Source organism: Geotrypetes seraphini, chromosome 15 (genome assembly GCF_902459505.1).
Source record: "Geotrypetes seraphini chromosome 15, aGeoSer1.1, whole genome shotgun sequence".
NCBI classification, from domain to species: domain Eukaryota; kingdom Metazoa; phylum Chordata; class Amphibia; order Gymnophiona; family Dermophiidae; genus Geotrypetes; species Geotrypetes seraphini.
In genome coordinates, this window is record NC_047098.1 from 56,871,005 (window position 1) to 56,894,238 (window position 23,234).

At 41.9% G+C, this 23,234-nt stretch overlaps 1 protein-coding gene across 9 annotated transcripts in view; it reads left to right on the plus strand.

Annotated features, from left to right (window-relative positions):
- The window catches only part of GTF2I (general transcription factor IIi), a 158,699-nt gene that overhangs the window by 104,745 nt on the left and 30,720 nt on the right, over nt 1-23,234 (plus strand). For 8 of the 9 annotated variants that reach the window (XM_033922229.1, XM_033922225.1, XM_033922228.1 and 5 more), the window contains 5 exons: nt 14,029-14,103; nt 17,090-17,182; nt 18,342-18,407; nt 20,660-20,843; nt 21,076-21,158. In XM_033922229.1, coding sequence (XP_033778120.1) covers nt 14,029-14,103; nt 17,090-17,182; nt 18,342-18,407; nt 20,660-20,843; nt 21,076-21,158 — 501 coding nt within the window. The remainder of the gene's footprint in view (nt 1-14,028; nt 14,104-17,089; nt 17,183-18,341; nt 18,408-20,659; nt 20,844-21,075; nt 21,159-23,234) is intronic. The other variant, XM_033922230.1, reaches the window with a different exon arrangement.

Consider the following 23,234-nt stretch of genomic DNA (forward strand, 5'->3'; position numbering starts at 1 on the left):
TATAGTTAAAAATATCCAGAGCAAATGGGGGAGAAAAGAAGACATTTAAAGGCACAATGAAGTTTGATCATTCCTCCAAAACTCTAAGACATTCTAGCTTTATTTTGCCATTATTACCTTTTTCTATTGCAACAGGCAATACAGTCTCATAGCTGGTAATGTCATCCTGACTTTGCACATGTGGATCTACTTCTAATGCTCAGGAATGATTTTTTTTTTTTTTAACTGATCTCTTGAGCATCCCAGGCACACTCTCAACGGCTCCTGCCCTCCATTTTGAAGAAATTTGTCACTGGAAGGCATACGAGTCAACTTTTCAAAATGATTGGGGATGCTAAATCCAACAGAAGTTGCTCCTCCATGGACACGGTTAAGGAGTTAGCTTTACGTTGGGATTGCCCATGCACCCACAGGAGTTCCAGGTTTAAATTCATCACATAAAAAAGAAGATCTCGGTGGAAACAGAGAAGGTAGATAAACAACCAACACTTTTTTAAAGGATATCCTAGGGGTCTGCTCCTCTCCCAGCAAAACAAAAAAAACAAAAATTCTATAATCTGTTCGTTTCAAGTTTATTAAAAAATTTTGATAATTCGCCTATCATAGTTGTACATAAAAAAGGGAATCTAATTATAATCTTTAAAAAATATTTTAAAATATGAGACATGGACAATGACATACTCAATGATACAGGTAGATTGAGTTCAAATCATGAGCAATGTAACAGGGTTGAGAACGTTTTACTGGATCCTAAAAGGCCCATGAGGAGAATAAACATAAAGAACAACTTGTATATATGCAAAATATTCATTGTGGGCACATTGATATTGTGCTTGAAGACTGGAGTAGGATAAAATCTTCCCTTCATCATCTACTAACTGAAGTATTCCACACGGTACACCGTCAGTAGCGCGCAGGACAATTGTGCCCCAATAATCCTGCTCCGTAAAATGCATGCACCAAGTGCGCGCATGATTGGAGTGGGATTTTCAGGGCACAATTGTAAGTTTAGTGGGGGGGGGGAAAAGGTGTTGCAGCAATCTTCAAATTGAGAGCACGTCGACATCCCCCTGAAGGAGTGTATGATTGTAGTGGGGGAGGTCCCTCCCACACCCCCCATCAAGAGCGGAAGAGCGAAAACGGGAAGGCTTAGGGAGGAGAGCACGAGTTGTAAGTGTAGTTTGGGGTTCCCCTCCCACACCTCTTCTCAATGAGAGCACTTGTATGGGGGGGGGGGGTTTTCTCTCAAGCCCCCCTCAGAGCGCAAACGGGAAGGCATAGGGCGGCGCGCATTTGTCCTATGCTCAAATTTTGGGGCAGAATTGTCAGCGCGTCAATGTCCTGCACGCATTTGATGGCTCACCATTCCAAACAGGTCCTTTCTCTCGCATCTTTAAAATATCTCACCAGTCAGATCCATGGGACAGTCCACATTGTCTACTAGAAGTAACCATGCAATAACCTTATGAGGGCAATGCATCTGTTTATATCTCCATTACCACACTCTCCACAGTGGCTGTACTTTGTGACTCAACTTTATATCTCTAGGCAATCTATTTGCTGGAGCTTGAACCATGTAACTGGGCTGTAAGGGGCTTAGGAGATTTTTCTCACAATAAGAGTACAATATATTGTGCCTTTTCATCCAATCACAAATCTGGCTCATGTGGCAAGCTTTACAGTATAAAGTTAAATCGAACAATGTTTATTGATGCTTGATATACTGCCTTTCATACCATGCTAACCCCCCCCCCCCCCCTTTACAGGTCTTTGTCATTATCTTAACCTGTATGCCCTGTAACCTTGCCATAAAAATTGTTGGCAGTCCCGGTATATCAATAAGTAATCTTTCCTAGCAAGATATAGGTCATAGTTAGTAAAACATATAGCCATTTTGGCAGGATAATCATCTTATACAAGGCAATGCGGCCCATCAATGTTAACGGTAGATTCTTCCAGTTGGATGGCTGGATGACTCGGCAACTGCTCTCATAAATATTTATTTATTTGATTTTTTTCTTTTTAAGCCCGTCCTCCCAAAGGAGTTCAGAATGGGTTACAAATCAGGTACTCAAGTATTTTCCCTATCTGTCCCAGCCGTCTAACAGTCTATCTAATATAACTGGGGAAGTGGAGGATTAAGTGACTTGCCCAGGGTCAAAAGGAGCAATTTGGGGTTTGAACCCATAACCTCAGGGTGCTGAAGCTGTAGCTCTAACCACTAAGCCACACTCAAGAAATCATAAGAACATAAGAACTGCCATCTCCGGATCAGACCCATGGTCCATCGAGTTTGGCGATCCGCACACGCGGAGGCCCTGTCAGGTATATACCTGATGTAGTTTTAGTCACCCATAACCCTCTATGCCTCTCGTAAGGAGATGTGCATCTAATTTGCCTTTGAATCCTAGCACAGTGGATTCCTTAATAACCTCCTTTGGGAGAGCATTCCAGGCGTCCACCACTCGTTGCGTGAAGCAGAACTTCCTGACATTTGTCCTGGACTTGTCCCCCCTTAGCTTCAAACCATGTCCTCTTGTCCGTGACACGTTGGACAATGTAAATAATTTATTTTCCTGCTCTATTTTATCGATGCCTTTCAGTATTTTGAACGTCTCGATCATGTCCCCTCGCAGCCTCCTCTTCTCAAGGGAGAACAGTCCCAGTTTCTTGAGTCGTTCCTCATATTCCAAGTTCTCCATACCTCTTATTAGCTTCGTTGCTCGTCTCTGCACCCTCTCCAGCAGTTTTATATCCTTCTTTAGGTTGGGAGACCAATGTTGGACACAGTATTCCAAGTGTGGTCTGACCATTGCTCTATAAAGCGGCATTATGACTTTCTTCGATCTACTCGGGATTCCTTTCTTTATCATGCCTAACATTCTGTTTGCTTTCTTTGCCGCTGCCGCGCATTGTGCCGATGGCTTCAGGGTCCTATCTATCATTGGTATATGCCAGACATTTGATTTGAATGTCACCCAACTGAACTCTGACTTACCAGTTCTGACGTATCGACTGAAGAAAATAAACAGGAGTAATAACGGGGAAAGGGGACATCCTCACCTAGTCCCTCAATGAATAGGAAAGACCCATAGAAAGGTTCCATTAACTATAACCCTTGCCTGAAGCCCACTAAACAAGGATTGAAGGGTCTTCACAAAATATACCCTAAAATTAAAACAAGTCAAAGCTTGGAACTAAAAAGGCCATCAAACTAGGTCAAAGTCTTTTTTGTATCACAATTTATAACTAAGGCTTTTATATTATGGAATCAAACAATATTCCAAGGTGTGACAATATATCACTTAAGTGGAGCATCAGAACTTTAGCAAATATTTTAAGGTCTGTGTTTAATGTAGAGACGGGCCTATAAGACATCATTTCTTGAGGATCTTTCCCTGGTTTTGGGACACAAGTCTTTAAGGCTTGGTTAGCTTCCAATGGAAAGTCCATTCTCTCAATTTTTGCAGCATAACATGCCTTTAATGTGTGCCCAATTTATGCTTGCAAAATGCAGTAGAAGTCACTAGAGGACAGACCCAGCTGTGCTATTTAATTTTATTGCCCAAATAGTCAGTTCTCTCATATTATATTTGCTAAGGATTGTAATGATGGTTTATTGACTCATATCCCACTTTATACAAAGCGGGTTCCAAATGTTACATGTACTGTATAATTAAAACAGCTTCACAGACAATACAAACAAAGCAAACAGTCAAACATATCAGCGACTAGCGCTTACAGTTATCTGAAAAACTTAATTCCCGTATTTCATTTCACAAAATAGAAACTTTTTCAGTAATTTCTTTAAAAGTATGCACATTTCTCTGCTTACGTATATATTGAGGGATCTCATTCCATGCTTGTGGGCTTATACAAGAAAACATACTTGCCCTCGACACCTTCAACTGCAATTGTTTAACAGGTGGAACAAACAAATCACCACATGCCACAGAGCGTAGTTTCAGGAGTGGAACATATATAGCGAAAAGTAGAGGAGAGAGGGGGCATCTCTGCCTCCTACTCTAGCCAGTTGAAACTCCACAAATAATGTTCTATTAACTCAGACACATGCCTTGTATAAGCCACAGGACATTGGTATTGAGCCACCCAAGTCTGTCTTACACTCCTTACAATTGCAATACTTTCTAACATTCCCTAAAGATAGCTGAGAGATTCCACCTGCCTATACCACCTTAGGCTTCCCAAGTTTGAATGATGCCAGGTTTTCAAACAGCTCTCTATATTCCCATGAATTTTAACATCTTTATAGAAGAACTTGCATTCCAGGATCCAGCACAGGAGCTAGAAACACATTTGCAGAGGAGCCAACATCGAAGAGACTGGAGGATCAAACCTTTCCAAAATCTCCACAAAAGTTATGCTTAAGCCTTAGCCCTAAATTTTAACCAAAGTGAATACTAACAGTGAGAACTGATTCTTCCTGCAGTCCTTGAAGTCAGATCTTTTTTCCTTGGCTGTTTTCCCTAGCAACAGATCAACCAAATTATACTAGGGATTTAAAACTGAAGGTGGACAAAGCGATGGGACCAGACGGGATCCATCCCAGGATACTAAGGGAGCTCAGAGAGGTTCTGGCGAGTCCTATTAAAGACTTCTTCAACAAATCTCTGGAGACGGGAGTGATTCCTGGAGATTGGAGGAGAGTGGATGGGGTCCCTATTCATAAAAGTGGTCACAGGGATGAAGCAGGAAACTACAGGCCAGTGAGCCTCACTTCAGTTGTTGGAAAAATAATGGAAGTGTTGCTGAAAGAAAGGATAGTGTACTTCCTTGAATCTAATGGGTTACAGGATCCGAGGCAACATGGCTTTACAAAAGGTAAATCATGCCAAACGAACCTGATTTAATTTTTTGATTGGGTGACTAGAGAGCTGGATCGAGGACATATGCTAGAAGTAATTTACTTGGATTTCAGCAAAGTCTTTGATACAGTTCCTCATAGGAGGCTGTTGAACAAACTTGAAGGGCTGAAGTTAGGACCCAAAGTGGTGAACTGAGTCAGAAACTGGCTGTCGGACAGACGCCAGAGGGTGGTGGTTAATGGAAGTCGCTTGAAGGAAGGAAAGGTGAGTAGTGGAGTCCCTCAGGATTCGGTGCTGGGGCCAATCCTGTTCAATATGTTTGTGAGTGACATTGCTGAAGGGTTAGAAGGAAAAGTGTGCCTTTTTGCAGATGATACCAAGATTTGTAACAGAGTAGACACCGAAGAGGGAGTGGAAAAGATGAAAAAGGATCTGCAAAAGTTAGAGGAATGGTCTAATGCCTGGCAACTAAAATTCAATGCAAAGAAATGCAGAGTAATGCATTTGGGGATTAGTAATAGGAAGGAACCGTATATGCTGGGAGGAGAGAAGCTGATATGCACGGACGGGGAGAGGGACCTTGGGGCGATAGTGTCCGAAGATCTAAAGGCGAAAAAATAGTGTGACAAGGCAGTGGCTGCAGCCAAAAGGATGCTGGGCTGTATAAAGAGAGGCATAGTCAGTAGAAGGAAGAAGGTGTTGATGCCCCTGTACAGGTCATTGGTAAGGCCCCACTTGGAGTATTGTGTTCAGTTTTGGAGACCGTATCTGGTGAAGGACCTAAGAAGACTTGAGGCGGTCCAGAGGAGGGCGATGAAAATGATAGGAGGCTTGCGCCAGAAGACGTATGAGGAGAGATTGGAAGCCCTGAATATGTATACCCTAGAGGAAAGGAGAGACAGGGGAGATATGATTTAGATGTTCAAATACTTGAAGGGTATTAACGTAGAACAAAATCTTTTCCAGAGAAAGGAAAATGGTAAAACCAGAGGACATAATTTGAGGTTGAGGGGTGGTAGATTCAGGGGCAATGTTAGGAAATTCTACTTTACGGAGAGGGTAGTGGATGCCTGGAATGTGCTCCCGAGAGAGGTGGTGGAGAGTAAAACTGTGACTGAGTTCAAAGAAACGTGGGATGAACACAGAGGATTTAGAATCAGAAAATAATATTAAATATTGAACTAAGGCCAGTACTGGGCAGATTTACACGGTCTGTGTCTGTATATGGCCGTTTGGTGGAGGATGGGCTGGGGAGGGCTTCAATGGCTAGGAGGGTGTAGATGGGCTGGAGTAAGTCTTAACAGAGATTTTGGCAGTTGGAAACCAAGCACAGTACCGGGTAAAGCTTTGGTTTCTTGCCCAGAAATAGCTAAGAAGAAAAAATAAAAAAATTTAAATTGAATCAGGTTGGGCAGACTGGATGGACCATTCGGGTCTTTATCTGCTGTCATCTACTATGTTACTATGTAACCCTTCCAACAGACTCAATGGAAAGGTCAGATTTTACGAGGCAATTATCATTTGAATCCCACTCTCCAAAAAGGCTATCCTTTTAGCTTCCAGTAAGGCCTCAACAGGAAAAGTTCTGTAGGTTCAAATGAATTCACTTTGTCCACAGGTGTAGTCAATTATCAAAATTAACAGCCTCTTGGCTAATATTATTTTTTCATGAACAAGTAAATAGAAAACTATTATTTGATTGTAAAGTCTTTAGATCTTTATGGAGGCTTAGATGAGCTGCTAGGGCATACTTTGAACTTGATGTATTCCAGTCATTGTTCAAACTATTGTTTTTGCCTATATAAACTATTATAATATCATTTATATGGGATCTAAGGAGTTAGTACAGAAAAAGCTTCAACATTGCAGAATACAATGCGTCGAATGGATTCATTGGTGGTACTGCACTGGCTCCCAGTAGAGGCACGATCTACATTCAGACTTTATTCTTTGATTCAACAGATTTTGTATGGTGGAGCCCCAGGATATATGTATAATTTAATTGAGCTACCCAAATTGAATTCATTTCCTGATTCTAGAGAGTATTTAATTTTTACATGATTCTGTATGCAAGAAGATTGTTTACAAAACAGTATTTGAATCGTTTTAATTCTGAAAAATGGTGGAATATGTTTCTAGCTGATATAAGATTTCAAACCAGTTATGCTGAAAACATTCTTATTTAAGAAATTTTTACTAACTATGTAAATTGTTTTGCTGTTATCCAATGGAAGGTGATTTATTCAAACTAACACACCATTAGGCATCCACCCAGTGGTCTCAAATTTATAAGGATTAATGAACACCCAATTCAGCTTCCACATGGTACCTGGATATCATATCCACTGCTGAGACAGAGGACACAGCAGTGATAATCCATGTCGGAACAAATGACGTCAGCAGAAGGAATTTCAACATGACTACACTGACCGAACAGTTTAAGATCCTGGGGAGGAAGCTGAAGCTGAGGACAGGGAAGATAGCCTTTTCAGAGATCCTGCCAGTACCTAGGGCAGATGCGAGGAGGCAGACCGAGCTGCAAGCAACAAATGGATGGCTGAGGCGATGGTGTGACGAGGAGGGCTTCCTCTTTGTACGGAACTGGTCAACCTTCCTGGGGAAAAACAAGCTCTACAGGAGAGATGGTCTGCATTTGAGCACGGCTGGGACGAGGATGCTGGCACGTAACATCCAGACCTGCATAGACATGACTTTAAACTGATAACAAGGGGAAAGCCGATAGTCGATCTGACCTCGACACATCGGACCACAGTATCGAGCAAAGATACTGAGACAGGAACTGGCAACAATGGACTAGAGACAAAATGGACACCACATGGACACAAACCCAAAGATGCAGCACAGGGAACCGAGGGGCATTTAGAGCTAAAGAGCAAAACAAGGAGGAAACAGCCGGAACCAGAGGGCTATCAAAGAACAAAGAAGCGGGCAGAGGACGAAATAGACACACCGCAGGAGACAACACGCGAGGAGACCAGCAGGAGCAACAAATCAAGAGTAGATCCAAAAGAAAAGGTAACAAACTGGGACTTAAATTGCCTATATACAAATGCTAGAAGCCTAAGAACTAAAATGGGGGAGCTAGAAGTTATAGCCAGAAATAAGGACATAGACATAATAGGAATCACAGAAACATGGTGGACAGAGGACAACAAATGGGATGTGGCCCTGCCAGGGTACAAACTCTACAGGAAGGACAGGGCACACAAGAAGGGGGGAGGAATAGCACTGTATATAAAGGACTCCATTGCTTCATCCAGAATTGAAACAACAATAAGGGCAGACAGTCTGGAGTCACTATGGGTTAAGCTGACAGGAGGGGAAGGAGCTGACATCAAATTGGGACTGTACTATCGCCCACCAGGACAACCAGAAACAAACGACCTGGACCTGGAGGCCGAACTGAGACAGGTGTGCAAAAGTGAAAAAGTGGTGGTTATGGGGGACTTCAACTATCCGGGAATAGACTGGGACATTGGGCACTCAAACTGCACGAGAGAAACTAAATTCCTAGAGGCAATAAGGGACTGTTTCATGGAGCAGCTGGTCACGGAACCAACGAGAGGGGATGCCACTCTAGACCTAATCCTCAACGGGCTAGAGGGACCCGCAAAGGAAGTGGTGGTACTAGCACCGTTAGGGAATAGCGATCACAACATGATCCAGTACAAATTAAACATGGGAACAACCAAGGTGAAAAGAACCACAACGACAGCACTCAACTTCAGAAAAGGAAACTACAAGGACATGAGGAAAATGGTAGGAAAAAAGCTCAGCAACAGCTCAGGGAAGGTGAACACCGTAAAGGAAGCCTGGACACTGCTTAAATGCACAGTACTCGAGGCACAAGACCTGTACGTCCCAAAGTTTAGGAAAGGGTGCAAAAAAAATCAAACTAAAAACCCAGCATGGATAACAACTGCAGTTAAAAAGGCTATAAGCGACAAGAAATCATCCTTCAAGAAATGGAAAAAGGAACCAACAAGGGAAAACCAGGAAGAGCACAAAAGACACCAGAAAGAATGTCATCGAGAGGTCAGGAAAGCAAAGAGAGAATATGAGGAAAGACTGGCAGGAGAAGCAAGAAACTTCAAACCCTTCTTCAGGTATGTGAAAGGGAGACAACCAGCCAGAGAGGAAGTGGGACCACTGGATGACGGAGACAGGAAAGGAGCGATACAGGAGGAAAAAGAGATAGCTGACAGGTTAAACAAATTCTTCTCGTCAGTCTTCACCAGAGAGGACACAACCAATATTCCGGAACCCGAGGAGATTATAAACGGAGAACAAGATGAAAGGTTGGTAAAACTAGAGGTGAGCAAAGAGGATGTCCTCAGACAGATAGACAGACTAAAGAGCGACAAATCACCAGGCCCGGACGGCATCCACCCAAGGGTACTAAAAGAACTGAGAAACGAAATAGCAGAGACACTTCGCCAAATATGTAACCTCTCCCTAAAAACAGGGGAGATCCCAGAGGACTGGAAAATAGCAAATGTCACGCCCATCTTTAAGAAGGGATCAAGGGGTAACCCGGGAAACTACAGGCCTGTGAGCTTGACCTCGGTTCCAGGGAAGATGATGGAAGCAATGGTAAAGGACACAATATGCGAATACATAGAAAACCATGGACAACTGAAGGCGAGCCAACATGGCTTCTGCAAGGGAAGGTCATGCCTCACGAACTTGCTGTACTTCTTTGAGGGAATAAACAGCCAGATGGATAAGGGGGAATCCATAGACATCATTTACCTTGACTTCCAAAAAGCCTTCGACAAGGTACCTCATGAACGGCTACTTAAAAAGCTGTGGTACCACGGGGTGCAAGGGGATATCTACCGATGGATCAAACACTGGTTGGCTGGCAGGAAGCAGAGGGTTGGAGTAAAAGGCCAATACTCTGACTGGCAATGGGTCACGAGCGGAGTTCCACAGGGGTCAGTGCTGGGACCTCTACTGTTCAACATATTTATTAATGATCTGGAGGCAGGGACAAAATGTGAGGTTATCAAATTTGCTGATGACACCAAACTCTGCAGCAGGGTTAGAAACACGGAAGACTGTGAAGACCTGCAAAGGGACCTAACGAAACTGGAAGACTGGGCAAAAAAGTGGCAAATGAGTTTTAACGTAGAAAAATGCAAGGTCATGCATGTAGGGAAAAAGAACCCGATGTTCAGCTACAAAATGGGGGGAACACTGCTAGGGGTGAGTAACCTTGAAAGGGACCTGGGGGTGATGGTCGACACATCACTGAAACCATCGGCGCAATGTGCGACAGCCTCAAAGAAAGCAAACAGAATGCTGGGCATCATCAAAAAAGGTATTACAACCAGGACGAAGGAAGTCATCATGCCGCTGTATCGCGCAATGGTGCGCCCGCACCTGGAGTACTGTGTTCAATACTGGTCACCGTACCTCAAGAAGGACATGGCGATACTCGAGGGAGTGCAGAGGAGGGCGACTAAACTAATAAATGGTATGGAAAATTTTTCATACGCTGACAGGTTAAAAATGCTGGGGCTGTTCTCCCTGGAGAAGAGGAGACTTAGAGGGGACATGATAGAAACCTTCAAAATCCTTAAGGGCATAGAGAAAGTGAATAAGGACAGATTTTTCAAACTGTGGGGAGCCACAAGCACTAGGGGTCACTCAGAGAAACTGAAAGGGGACAGGTTTAAAACAAATGCTAGGAAGTTCTTTTTTACCCAGAGGGTGGTGGACACATGGAACGCGCTTCCAGAGAATGTGATAGGCCAGAACTCTGTACAGGGGTTCAAGGAGGGTTTGGATAGGTTCCTGGAGGATAAGGAGATAGAGGGGTACAGATATAACTAGAGGTAGTTTATAGAAATAGGCAGAAACCACTTCACAGGTCACGGACCTGATGGGCCGCCGCGGGAGCGGACCGCTGGGCGAGATGGACCTCGGTCTGACCCAGTGGAGGCAACTTCTTATGTTCTTATGTTCTTATCATATCTTCCTAGGTACTACAACCAATTCAAACTATTAAGACAGGCATCACTCCATTGTTTCACCTGAAAAGCAATATTCCTTATCACCACAGCATTGGCAAGAAAAGTTGAAAGAGCTGCATTACCGGGCCATGGTTTGCCCCCATCTGGTATACTGCATCCAACACTGGTCGCCATACATAAAAAAGGACATAGTACTACTCGAAAGGGTCCAGAGAAGAGCGACAAATATGGTTAAGGGACTGGGGGAGTTGCCATACAATGCGAGGCTAGAGAAACTGGGCTTCTCCCTTTAAAAGAAAAGACTGAGAGGGGTCATGATCGAAACATTCAAGATATTGAAGGAAATTGACTTAGTAGAGAAAGAGAGAAGACTGAGAGGGGACATAGTGAAGAGAACGAGAGGGCACTCGCTAAAGTTGGAAGGGAAAAGATTCCATACAAATGTAAGGAAGTTCTTCTTCACCCAGATAGTGGTAGAAATCTGGAACGCTCTTCCAGAGGCTGTTACAGGAGAAAGCACCCTTCAGGGATTCAAGAAAAGGTTGAATAAATTCCTACTGGAACAAAACATACGCAGATAAGGCTAGACTCAAATAGGGCACTGGTCTTTGACCTAAGGGCCGCCGCATTAGTGGACTGCTGGGCACGATGGACCACTGGTCTGACATAGCAGCGACAAATCTTATGTTCTTTTGTACCCTCCATATATCCAGTCCAACCTACTCCCATCCCACCTGCACCCATCCAAAATTTATCCCAAAAGTGGGAAACAGTTCCATTTTAATCATTTTCCCATTTTTTCTTCCCAGCTGTGCTCCAGATACATAATACACTGAATTGTAGATGCAGTCTGTTAGGCTGCCTCAAAAGTACAGAGGCCATCTGAAAGTGCTCCCAGTTATGTGTTCTTTAATCCAAACGCCACCCTAATGCTTAACTCCTGTCACAAAACCACTTTATCATCATTTGGCCAAGCAGGCATCCAAAGTCTGCAAGTGAAAGCAACATCTGAAGCCAATCTCTGCTCTACCTCTTTAAAGAATATCTGCAAAGTCATAACCTGGTCTTCAGACCTTCATCAAAAAGCCTTGAGTCTTCCTCATTAATAAATGGTGCATTTGAAAGTTCACAACTTCTTTACCTAAATGATTTCCTCATTTCCAACTACCAACTGTTTTTATACCAGGTGGCCCATATAAACAGACAGTGTGCTTGTATCTCTCCTGCTCGTTAATGGAGAAAACCAAGTTGCTTATCTGTAACAGATTCTCCATAGACAGCAAGGCTGTACAACCATGCTTTTCCCTCCCCGTCCCTTCTGCTCAAGCTTGATAACTAAATTATAGATTGAGGAGGATAAGGAAGAGAACCAGTCAGAGTGGGAATTCCTACGGATACTCAAGAAATCTCTCAAACTATCGCACAACGTCTGCACTCAGGAGGTATCAGGATGATGTAAGGCAAAACAAAAAAGTCCAACTGCAGTAAAGATACAACGACAAGACCAAAAAAGAACTGTAGGATATGTAGAGGGTACAGGAATTTTTATTCCAATGAATAAAAAGTTTGATGTCCAAAATAAATCCTTGTTACTAAATGATGCGGACCCATCATTTAGTAACAAGGATTTATTTTGGATATAAAATTTCTTATTCATTGGAATAAAAATTCCTGTACCTTGTACACTTCCTGCAGTTCTTTTTTGGTTTTATCAGGATGATGTCACCAGCTAGTGTGGCTTCATTCCCCACCCAACCATCTGTGGAGTCCCCCGTCCCCCCTCCAATTACAGATAAGCAACTCAATTTACCTAAAGAGAAAGCTTTGAACATTGCATTCTAAAGTGCTAGTTCCATAACAAATTAGGGCATATCCTTGGTTTTATTTAAATTCAGATGGTCATTATGGAAATAACCATTAACTTCCCTACTATCTGAATTCTCAGGATTTTTCTTCTGTTCCTTTGGACCCTGGTGCGCATGCATTGTGCATTTGTTGCTAGACCTAATAAGTATACTAGGCCTGCTGCTGCAGATTAACCAGAACAGTGTGAGAACAGGGAGGACTTTTGGTGGTGCATGGTATAAACTATATTGCCAGCTTTTTATCTGTGTGGTGATGGACATTATCACTAGATCATTGTTGATTGCAATTGATTCTGATTTTCCTTTCACTATTAAAGTTTATTTTTTTAACTTTTATACTAATACACTAATTTGACATGATCACCCATAAAGATAGAGGTCTACTTCTAAAGCGCAACAAGAATTTGTAGTCAGCATGTGTTGATTGGTAAAATTGACATGGGATAACTGCAGAACCTCTGCGCTAACTGTTGCAGTTGTTCCCAGCAGTTTCAAATGCCATTAATTTAGGGGAACCCCTTAAACACCCCCCCCCCCCACACACACACACACTTTTTTACAAAACCGCAATAGCGGTTTTTAGTGCTGAATGCTCTGCGCTGCTCCTGACACTCATAGAGTTCCTATGAGCGTCGGGAGCAGCACAGAGCATTCAGCGCACCGGCCTGCACTAAAAAAACACTATCGCGGTTTTGTAAAGGGGGGGGGGTGAAGTTCATGAACTTCATTGCAGGAAACACAATGTTGTTAGCTATGCCATGTTATTTGTCACATTAAAGGCTCCTTTTATTAAGGTGCGCTAACCAAGTTAGCCCGTGCCAAATGCTAAGGCATCCATTATATTCTGCACGCTAAATCAATTAGCGCTCCTTAATAAAAGGACCCCTAAGTTAATGTATGATAGCTATCTCCTCATACAATTCCCTCTTAATTCTCCATTCCATTCCACATTAGTTGTTAGCATGGAAATTCCACGTTAAGTGTATTACCATTAGCATGTGTTAATTGTCATGTTAGCAGCCAATGCAGCTTAGTAAATAGCACTCTAAGTACTTTAGTATTTAAATTTAGAGATGGAATATCTTTAAAGTTTAAACATTACATTTTACCTCTGTCCTTTTTCTATATAGTGCTCCATACCTCTCAATATTTTTGCTAAATTTATTTTGTGACTCCCTAAAGATTAAGGGGTTCTTTTACTAAGGTCTATTGTATACCTTTGGATTGTTTGGCACTTAACGCACACTAATTCATTGGTGTGTCTTAGTTAGGACCCTTCATTTTGTTAAATATGACATTTGCGAATTATCAAAGTATAACAGACTGCTTGACTTGTAGAATTTCAGAGTTCAGAGACAGTAAGAAGCCCTGGGAGTAATGCAAAGATTCCAGAGATCGAAATTACCCTTGAAGGTAAGATAAGCCCAAGGCATATTTCTCATCCTGCATGATCATCTGCTTCCTGTTGACCATGAGAGCTCTTTTCTGATCTGAAGAAGGGTTAAATGTATTTAGTCCAATAAAAAAAAACAACAACACCTTTTTATTTATATATATTAACCAGGGAAGCTCAAAAATGTAAAGCATTTGTAAATCTAGCAAGTGTTCCAAAAAGAGTGATTATATGTAGCACAGAAGAGCCTATTTATTCTGCTATGTTACTTGTTTAACTCCGGAATGTTCCCTGTTAGCACATTACTGCCTTAACAAATGGGAAGAAATATTTTTTTTTTATGCAAAGAATAGTTAAACTCTGGAACTTATTGCCAGAGGATGTAGTAACCACAGCGTAGCTGGGTTTTAAAAAAAGGTATGGATAAGTTCTTGGAGTAAAAAGTCCATAGTCTGCGATTAAGACAGACATGAGGAAGCCACTGCTTGCCCTGGATTGGTAGCATGGAATGTTGCTACTGTTTGGATTTTTGCCAGGAACTTGTGATCTGGATTGGCCACTGTGGAAATATGAGTAAGAAATTGGGCTAGGTGGACCTTTGGTTATTCTTATGTTTTTATATTCTTAAATGGAAACATGTATTTTGAGGTGTAGAATAAGTGAGGGTTGTAATGTTAATGTGGCAAATAACATAGAACAGTTAGTTTCACTTCCAAAGGTATACTAACTACATCACCCATTACTTGCTCTGTAGTTAACATGATGAGGTGACTTTTTTGTATTAGCAGCACAGCAGCCATCGAACACTCCCAATATTTAACACAAAAGTTTTGCAGTCACCAGATGTTAATTTGGCAATTACCATTTGATAACTGGAAAACCTTAACACATGTTAGTAAATGGACCCCAAACATTTGCTGGAAATATCATAGGCAGCCACTAGAATTATTTTTAAGCTGTTCTTGCTATATATTCTGCTCTGGTCTTTGTAGTCATGCACATATCAACCCAGATGTGTAGGTTTATGTCACCCCACCAGCAATTGGAGAAAGAGGACCACAGCTTTACTTTGACATCACTCTATAAAAGACGGATTCAGACAAGGTAGTTGCCAGTATTCTCTGTCTCCAGCAGATGGTGGCCATATGCAAAACTGATGCAGTGAGATTGAAGTATCTCCCAGGGCAGCAGTCCTATGGATAATGCCTGGAGGATAATGCCTGGAGGAAACAGGCTAGGCACCTGGGCCAATCAGGCCTTAGAATTAGTAGGGATGGGCGGACACGCTATGCCTAAGGCCTGATTGGTCCAGGCTTCTAGAGCCTGGGCCAATCAGGCCTTAGATTTAGCGGGGATGGGCCGGGAAGGGGCGGGCCCATCTCATTTCCACGAGGCGGGCCTGTCGGCTGGACGGCAGCAAGACCCGTCCAGCCGACCAACATTTAAAGGTTAGTTGGGGGAGGGAGATTAGTTGGGGCGGGGGATCGTCGGGCTTTCCGGCAGGAGGAGTTGGGCATCCTCCTGTCGGCCATTACGAGTTTGGGGGGAGGGGGGTTCGGGGTTCCAACAGGAGGAGTCGGGCATCCTCCTGTCGGTGATTACCAGTTTGGGGGAAGGGGGAGTTCGGGGTTCCGACAGGAGGAGTTGGGCATCCTCCTGCCGGTGATGGAACAGGCGGCCGCAGCCGCTATACTTATTGCAGCAGGGAGAGATCCCTTGCAGCGATAAGCGTAGCGACTATGTCTAATTTAACCCGATTCTCTAACCGGCGTCTGTACCATGGACACTGGTTACAGAATCGGGGTTTAGTGTAGGACCGATTCTGTATAGGACACCTCTCCTGGGCGTCCTATACAGAATCAGGGCCTAACTGGCTACCTATGCAAGCACGAATTCAATTCAAATTCTACTGTCTATTATTCAAAGCATTAAATGGCTCTGCCCCCCCCTTCTAAACAACCGCCTAAACCAGATCCTCACCTCAAGACAAAGAAGAACTCCGAACCCTTTTGCCTTCCCTCCACTCAAGGGCACTCAGCGCAAAAAGATGTTTGATAACCTTCTGGCGACACAAGCAGCAAAACTTAACCACTCCATCGCCAACCTGTTGACGGCAACGGGCGACTTCAAAACTTTTCGAAAAGAAATCAAAACCCTACTTTTCAAAAAATGTATCCAGATATCTTAAACCACCCTTCCCCCTCCTCTTTGTTAAACTCTCCCCCAAAACCTCCACTTAAATAATCTATTCCTCCCCAACCAAGTATTCAGATCCCTGAAATGTAACGTAATCTTATTTGTACTCTAACTGTAATCTATTTGTTATATTACACAGTAATGTACAGTCCATTTAATATCCAATTTGAAAGTTCTTCCGGAATTAATCCAGCTACCTCTCCTCTCTTGTAACCAAAAAAACAAAACAAAACTGTTGTAACTTCACTGGAAATGTCCAGTTAGCTCTTGTGTAATCTGCCTTGAACTGCAAAGTATAGGCGGAATAGAAGTCCCTAATGTAATGTAATAACCTAAGTGGTGTACTGTACATTCAGGTACTCAAGCGTTTTTCCCTGTCTGTCCTGGCAGGCTCACACTATCTAATGTACCTGGGGCATTGAGGGATTAAGTGACTTGCCCAGCGTCAGAAGGAGCAGTGTGAGATTTAAACCCATAACCTCAGGGTGCTGAGGTTGTGGCTTTAACCACAAACTGAATGCATGAACTTATTCCCTGATAGGACTGTATTTATTTTCCTGGTCAAATTGCATTTAACAAGTAAGAGAGAACTATAAAATGTTTTGCTAGTGCATTGCTGGAATCTGTTTGCTGTTGAATATACAGTAGATTAAGACTAATTCACAGTCAGAGATACTGGAGGGACAAGGCTTGTGGATGAAACCATTCTTAATAATATACTTTGTTTTATTCAAATAAAATGCTGTCATTAGGTGAAGAGAGTTGATCGGTCAATTAAAATTTGTGCACCTGAAACATGTTCTTTTGCAGGGTCTAATGGCGGAACGCAAGCATTGCAAACTAATACTCAAAGCAATGGTTCTAATGTGGCCTTCAAATCTCGAGGGAGAGAATTTTCTTTTGGTAAGTAGCAATTATTATTTAATTATATTCAGGCAAAGTAAGACAGTGATGGACATATTTTTAAAGCATTTTATGTTTGCTGACTCTTGAAGAAATAAATAACCAGATGGCACTTTTAATACTGAATGCAGTCTTCAGAAAACAGCAGTGGCCTTGTTGTATTCCACTGCTGGTGGTTATGTACTGAAGCATCTGTTCACAAGCATGGTTTGTTTCTTTTCAGGCTGCCCGCTCCTTTTGGGAATTACTTAAAATGGGCCCAAACTGGGCTGCAGATCCTTAAACCTTCGTTTTCAGTTATCTGGGAATTTCCTCACTTATATAAGATCTGCCTCCCAGGCCAGCCATCAGTGAGCAGTGCTTGTTTAAAGGACATATGTTTTCTGGAACTGATTATGCATGTTGCCTCTAGGAAGGTTAATTTTATAAGCAATTTGAGTATGTAAACAGTGTCTGGCATGTTCAAATATGTGCTTGTAAAGTTGCCATGTGAATCTAGATACTTAGAAAACATAAAGGGCAATTTTACAATGTGTGCTTAAAGTTTGGCTCAAATAACGTGCAGATATGTATAGGATAATAGTACATTACATTAGTGATTTCTATTCTGCCATTACCTTGCAGTTCAAGGCGGATTACATAAGAATTGTCATGATATTACGAAATATATAAGGCGGATTACATAAGGATTGTCGTGAAATGTAATTAGTTGCCTTCTAGGTGGTAAACAATGACAGAGACTCTCTCCCACATGAACTGTGAATGCTGCCCCTGCAATGCCACCAGCATTGTCTGGCCTGGGAATCAAACCCAGGTTTTTTGTCTTACAAGCACATTGAATTTCTTCTCTGAAAAGTATTATAAATGGTGTGATAACAGTTTCTGCAGCTGTGTGTGTCACTGGTTCTGAAAACTGTTGTGGGGCAGCACTAGCTGTCGATTTTCAGGACATCATCAGTGAATATGCATGAGAGAGATTTGCAAATACTGCCTCTATTTCATGCAAATCTATCTCTTGCATATTTATTGATCATATATTAAAAGCGTTGACTGGTTGGTGCTCTCCCTACAACAGGTTTCAGAACCACTGATCTAGAGGGAAGCTTTCTAATTTTAAAAATGTACCTTTGTTCATATCGTTTTCTAAATTTTCCAACAGAAGCCTGGAATGCTAAAATTACTGATCTGAAACAAAAAGTAGAAATTCTTTTTAATGAAAAGTGTGGTAAGTATGTGTTCTTTTCTGTTCTCTCCAACCCAGTGGAAGTTAGCAAGAATTATTCAAAAGGGGTCAAGAAATGTCTGTCTGTCTGTCTGGGGGCAAGAGAGCTCTCCAAAAATTTAATGGAATAGCATGAAACTTGATATGTAGGGAAAAAACCCAAATAACAAAACAGAGTATGAAAATGGGCTAAATTGGACCAGGGGTTCCAGAGAAATAAGTACCTCGCCCCTCCTAAAAAAAACTAAACTAAACTAAAGAACGTTCTAATGTGTTTCTGTGGAAGAAGGAATTGCAGCTTCTGTAGCATGTGCTCCATGTGGGATATGACAGCCACATACAAGGCTTTTCTAAGAGGCATGACATCTCCTGGCTATGTCCTGTCACAGATTCCTCAGCTGGGTCCATGAAGCCCCTCTGTTTCCATCTTGGCACCATCAGTGAGTGGATAGAACCTTCCTAGCATGCCACAGATAAAACAACTCATGGGGCAGTGGATAGTCAAGCCCTACCTAGGCATACCCCAAAGCCTTTTCATTGTGGAAAAGATGGCCACATCACCAGGTCCTCCAGTGGTAAGGAGAATAGACATAGAAACAAGATGGCAGATAAAGGTCAAATGTCCCATCCAGTCTGCCCATCTGCAGCATCCACTATCTCCTCCTCTCCATAAGAGATCCCATGTACCTGTACCATTCTTTCTTGAATTCAGACACAGTCTTTGTCTCCACCACCTCTACCAGGAGACTATTCCATGCATCTACCACCCTTTTTGTATAAAAGTATTTTCTTAGATTACTCCTGAGAAAATATATTACTCTTGAGAAACTATATTTCTGCTAGGAATTTTGGGTATCACTATATCAGCAGCTTGCTAAACAGACCCTGCTGAAATTATCTGTTCTATTGTTTCTTCATTTTTTGCAGTTAGGGATCATTGTTTATCCCTTGTATTCTTGAACTCCATTATGATTTTAGCTTCCGCTGCCCCCTTTGGGAAGGCTTTCCAGGAATTTTCCACCTCTGTTCATTACCTCTTTATGCCATGGGTGTCCAACCTTGGCCATCACCAGGTCAGGTTTTCAGGATTTCCCAAATGAATATGCAGGAAATCTATTTACAATGGAAGCAGTGCATGCAAATAGATCTCATGCAAGTTCATTGGGGAAATCCTGAAAACCCAATTGGATTGCGGCCCTCGAGGACTGACGTTAGACAACCCTACTCTGTGCCACCATGTACATTGCTTTTATGACTCATATCTGTGAGATAACCTGTGTGGAGTTTTGTTAAGAAAACCTGAATACCATTTGCTTTCAATCCAGTTATGTCAGTGGTCTCAAACTCAAACCCTTTGCATGGCCACATTTTGGATTTGTGGGTACTCGGAGGGCCGCAAAAAAAAAATAGTTAATGTCTTATTAAAGAAATGACAATTTTGCATGAGATAAAACTCTTTATAGTTTATAAATCTTTCCTTTTGGCTAAGTCTTAATAATAATATTGTAATCTATAGCTAAAGAAACATGATCAAGAAACTTTTATTTTACTTTTGTGATTATGATAAACATACCGAGGGCCTCAAAATAGTACCTGGCAGGCTGCATGTGGCCCCCAGGCTGTGAGTTTGAGACCACTGAGTTATGTTTACTGAGTGCCAGAAATTAAAATCTCAGCCATTCAGTTATATTATTTTGGCTGAGAGAACATAATGGATTAATCTTTATCATATACTTCAGGAATAAAAAACATATGTGTACATTCATTTCCCTTCTGTTACATGGAGTTTGACTTTTCTTATTTTAGTTTATTTTTATTTATTTGAATTTTAGACCTTACCATATATAGCCCAAAGCTGTTTACAAAATTAACCAGAATATCACATAGAGAAAGAAATCAGAAAACATGGTGTAAGAGGCAGTAGTTTTTAAATTGTTTTCATACAGTCTATTTTATTTTTATTTTCCATATTTTTTTTTTAACTAAAAAGGGGTTTGATAAACCAGAAATAATTGCTTTAAAGGAATGGTTGAAATACTGAAACAAATTGGGCCCCAAAAGTTGTGTTCTATGGCAGTCCTCTAGAAGAAAATGGAACTTTACAAAAATGTGCTCTAAATCCATTGATAAAGTTTGTACATGTTCCTGATGCTGACTGGGTTGATGTCTTAGAATGCTCAGTGATATGGTTATGATGAAATTGGAAGCAGTCTTAATAATTCTCTGCTGTTTTTGATCTTTTTGTATCCTTGCAGGGGAAGCTCTAGGTCTTAAAGATCCTGTCAAGGTCCCGTTCGCTTTATTTGAATCCTACCCAGATGATTTCTTTGTAGAAGGTTTGCCTGAAGGTGTTCCATTCCGTAGACCTTCCACTTTTGGCATTCCAAGGCTAGAAAAAATCCTTCGAAACAAATCCAAGATCAAGTTTATAATTAAAAAGTATGGTGACTTTATTTCTGAAATGTAGTTTGCACTTGCTTTTTCTACTTGGTTTCAAGCTAACATTGTGAGCCCTACTTTGAAAGAGATTTGCAGAACACAGGAATGTTAGAATAAGACTAGGGCGGCTTCATTTGTTTTGGAATTTACATAATATTTAAAAAATCTTTGTCCACTTTTCAAATGAACTGCCTACAGTGTGTTGTCTAAAATGGCACTAATTTGTTTGCAGACCTGACTTGTTCGAGGCTGCCATCAAAGAAGCACCTGCAAACAGACTGCAAAGTGAGACATTGCCCTTGAAGAAAACTGATGGTATGTTACATTGATTACATATGATGGTGCAGTTTTGCCTTGCTTTTACTATACTGTTATGTGCTTTTAATGTTATAGTATATATGGCAAAACTTTACTACTATGCATTCAGTCATGTCTGACCCTTGGATGCTCTGTAGGCCAGTCCTCGCCATGCTTCCCTGTTTTCTACTGCTTCTTTCAATTCCTTGATGTTCATTACCGTGTCATTCTCGATGGTATCCAGCAAATGGGCCTTTGGTTTCCCCCTGCTTCCTTTTACCACTGACCATTCCGAGTAGCACCTCCTTTTCTAGTAAATTTTCCCTCATCACATGTCCAAAATAGGTCAGTTTCTTTTTTTTTTTGGAATCATTTTTATTAACGGGTCAACAAGAGAAACAGACATGGTGCATAATACAAGCAAGCACACAATATCAAACTAAGGAAGATTACATCGATCATTCACCAAGAAACTTAATACAGAAAGAGGATAGAAGACCATTCAAGAACTAAAATAGCCCGTCTCCCCCAGCGACATAGGTCAGTTTCTGTCTGGTAATCTTGCCTTCCCGGGACAACTCTGGGTTTATATGATCAAGAACATCTTTGTTAGTGATTCTAGCTGTCCATGGTACTTTAATATACTGTAGTATAATAATGGGGAATTCAAACAGTCCACAGAGTGGAGGAATAGCCTAATGGTTAAAGCAGCAGACTTAGAATCAGGGGAGCCTGGTTCAAATCCCACTGCAGGTACTAACTCAGCCCTCCAGGGACAGAAAAATGCCAATTGTGCCTCAATACTACCTCAATAGAACCTCAACAGAAGAGAATGGCTCAGGGACAAATTTTTCCCCATCCCTGCGGGAACTCATTTTCCTGTCCCGTCCTGGCGAGTTCTTTTCCTGTCCGTGCCCCATTACTGCAAGCTCTGTCCTCATCTGCACAACCTCAAACTTTTTAATATCATAAGTGTTTGAGACTTGTGCTGTTAACTCAGTAGAAGAGGTATGGTAGACAAGTCAATGAAGCTGTCCATGCAATGCACGGCGGCGGCAAAAAGGGTGAACAGAATGCTAGGAATGATTAAGAAGGGGATCACAGACAGATCAGAGAAGGTTATCATGCCACTGTATCGGGCCATGGTACGCCCCCACCTGGAATACTGCGTCCAGCACTGGTCGCTGTACATGAAGAAGGACATTGTACTACTCGAAAGGGTCCAGAGAAGAGCGACTAAAAGGTTAAGGGGCTGGAGGAGTTGCCGTACAGTGAGAGATTAGAGAAACTGGGCCTCTTCTCCCTTGAAAAGAGGAGACTGAGAGGGGACATGATCGAAATATTCAAGATAATGAAGGGAAAAGACTTAGTAGATAAAGACAGGTTGTTCACCCTCTCCAAGGTAGAGAGAATGAGAGGGCGATGCGGTATACAAACCTAAGGATTAGATTAGATTAGATTCCATACAAACATAAGGAAGTTCTTCTTCACCCAGAGATTGGTAGAAATCTGGAACGCTCTTCTGGAAGCTGTTATAGGGGAAAGCACACTCCAGGGATTCAGGAGAAAGTTAGACAAGTTCCTGCTGAACCGGAACATATGCAGGTAAGGCTAGACTCAATCAGGGCACTGGTCTTTGACCTAAGGGCCATCGCATGAGTGAACCGCTGGGCACGATGGACTACTGGTTTGACCCAGCAGCGGCAATTCTTATGTTGATGAGAGCACACTATCTCTTGCTGGAAAAACATTTGGTTTTATCATGAAAAAATGTTTTTGCTTTACAATGTGAAATAACACCCTCAAGTGTCATATTCAAATTATGTTCTCCCCCACACCCCAAAACTCTCTAGAAAATGATTTTAAATTTTCGTAACTATAGCCCCAAAATATATTTTTATCTAATTGGAAATTTGCTCAATGATATGATGTTCATTTTTAGTGGCAGTCAGGGGGAGTGTGTGGCACAGTGGTTAGAGCCACAGCCTCAGCACCCTGAGGTTGTGGCTTCAAATCCCACATTGCTCTTTGTGACCTTGGGCAAGTCACTTAATCCCCCATTGCCCCAGGTACATTAGATAGAGTGTGAGACCA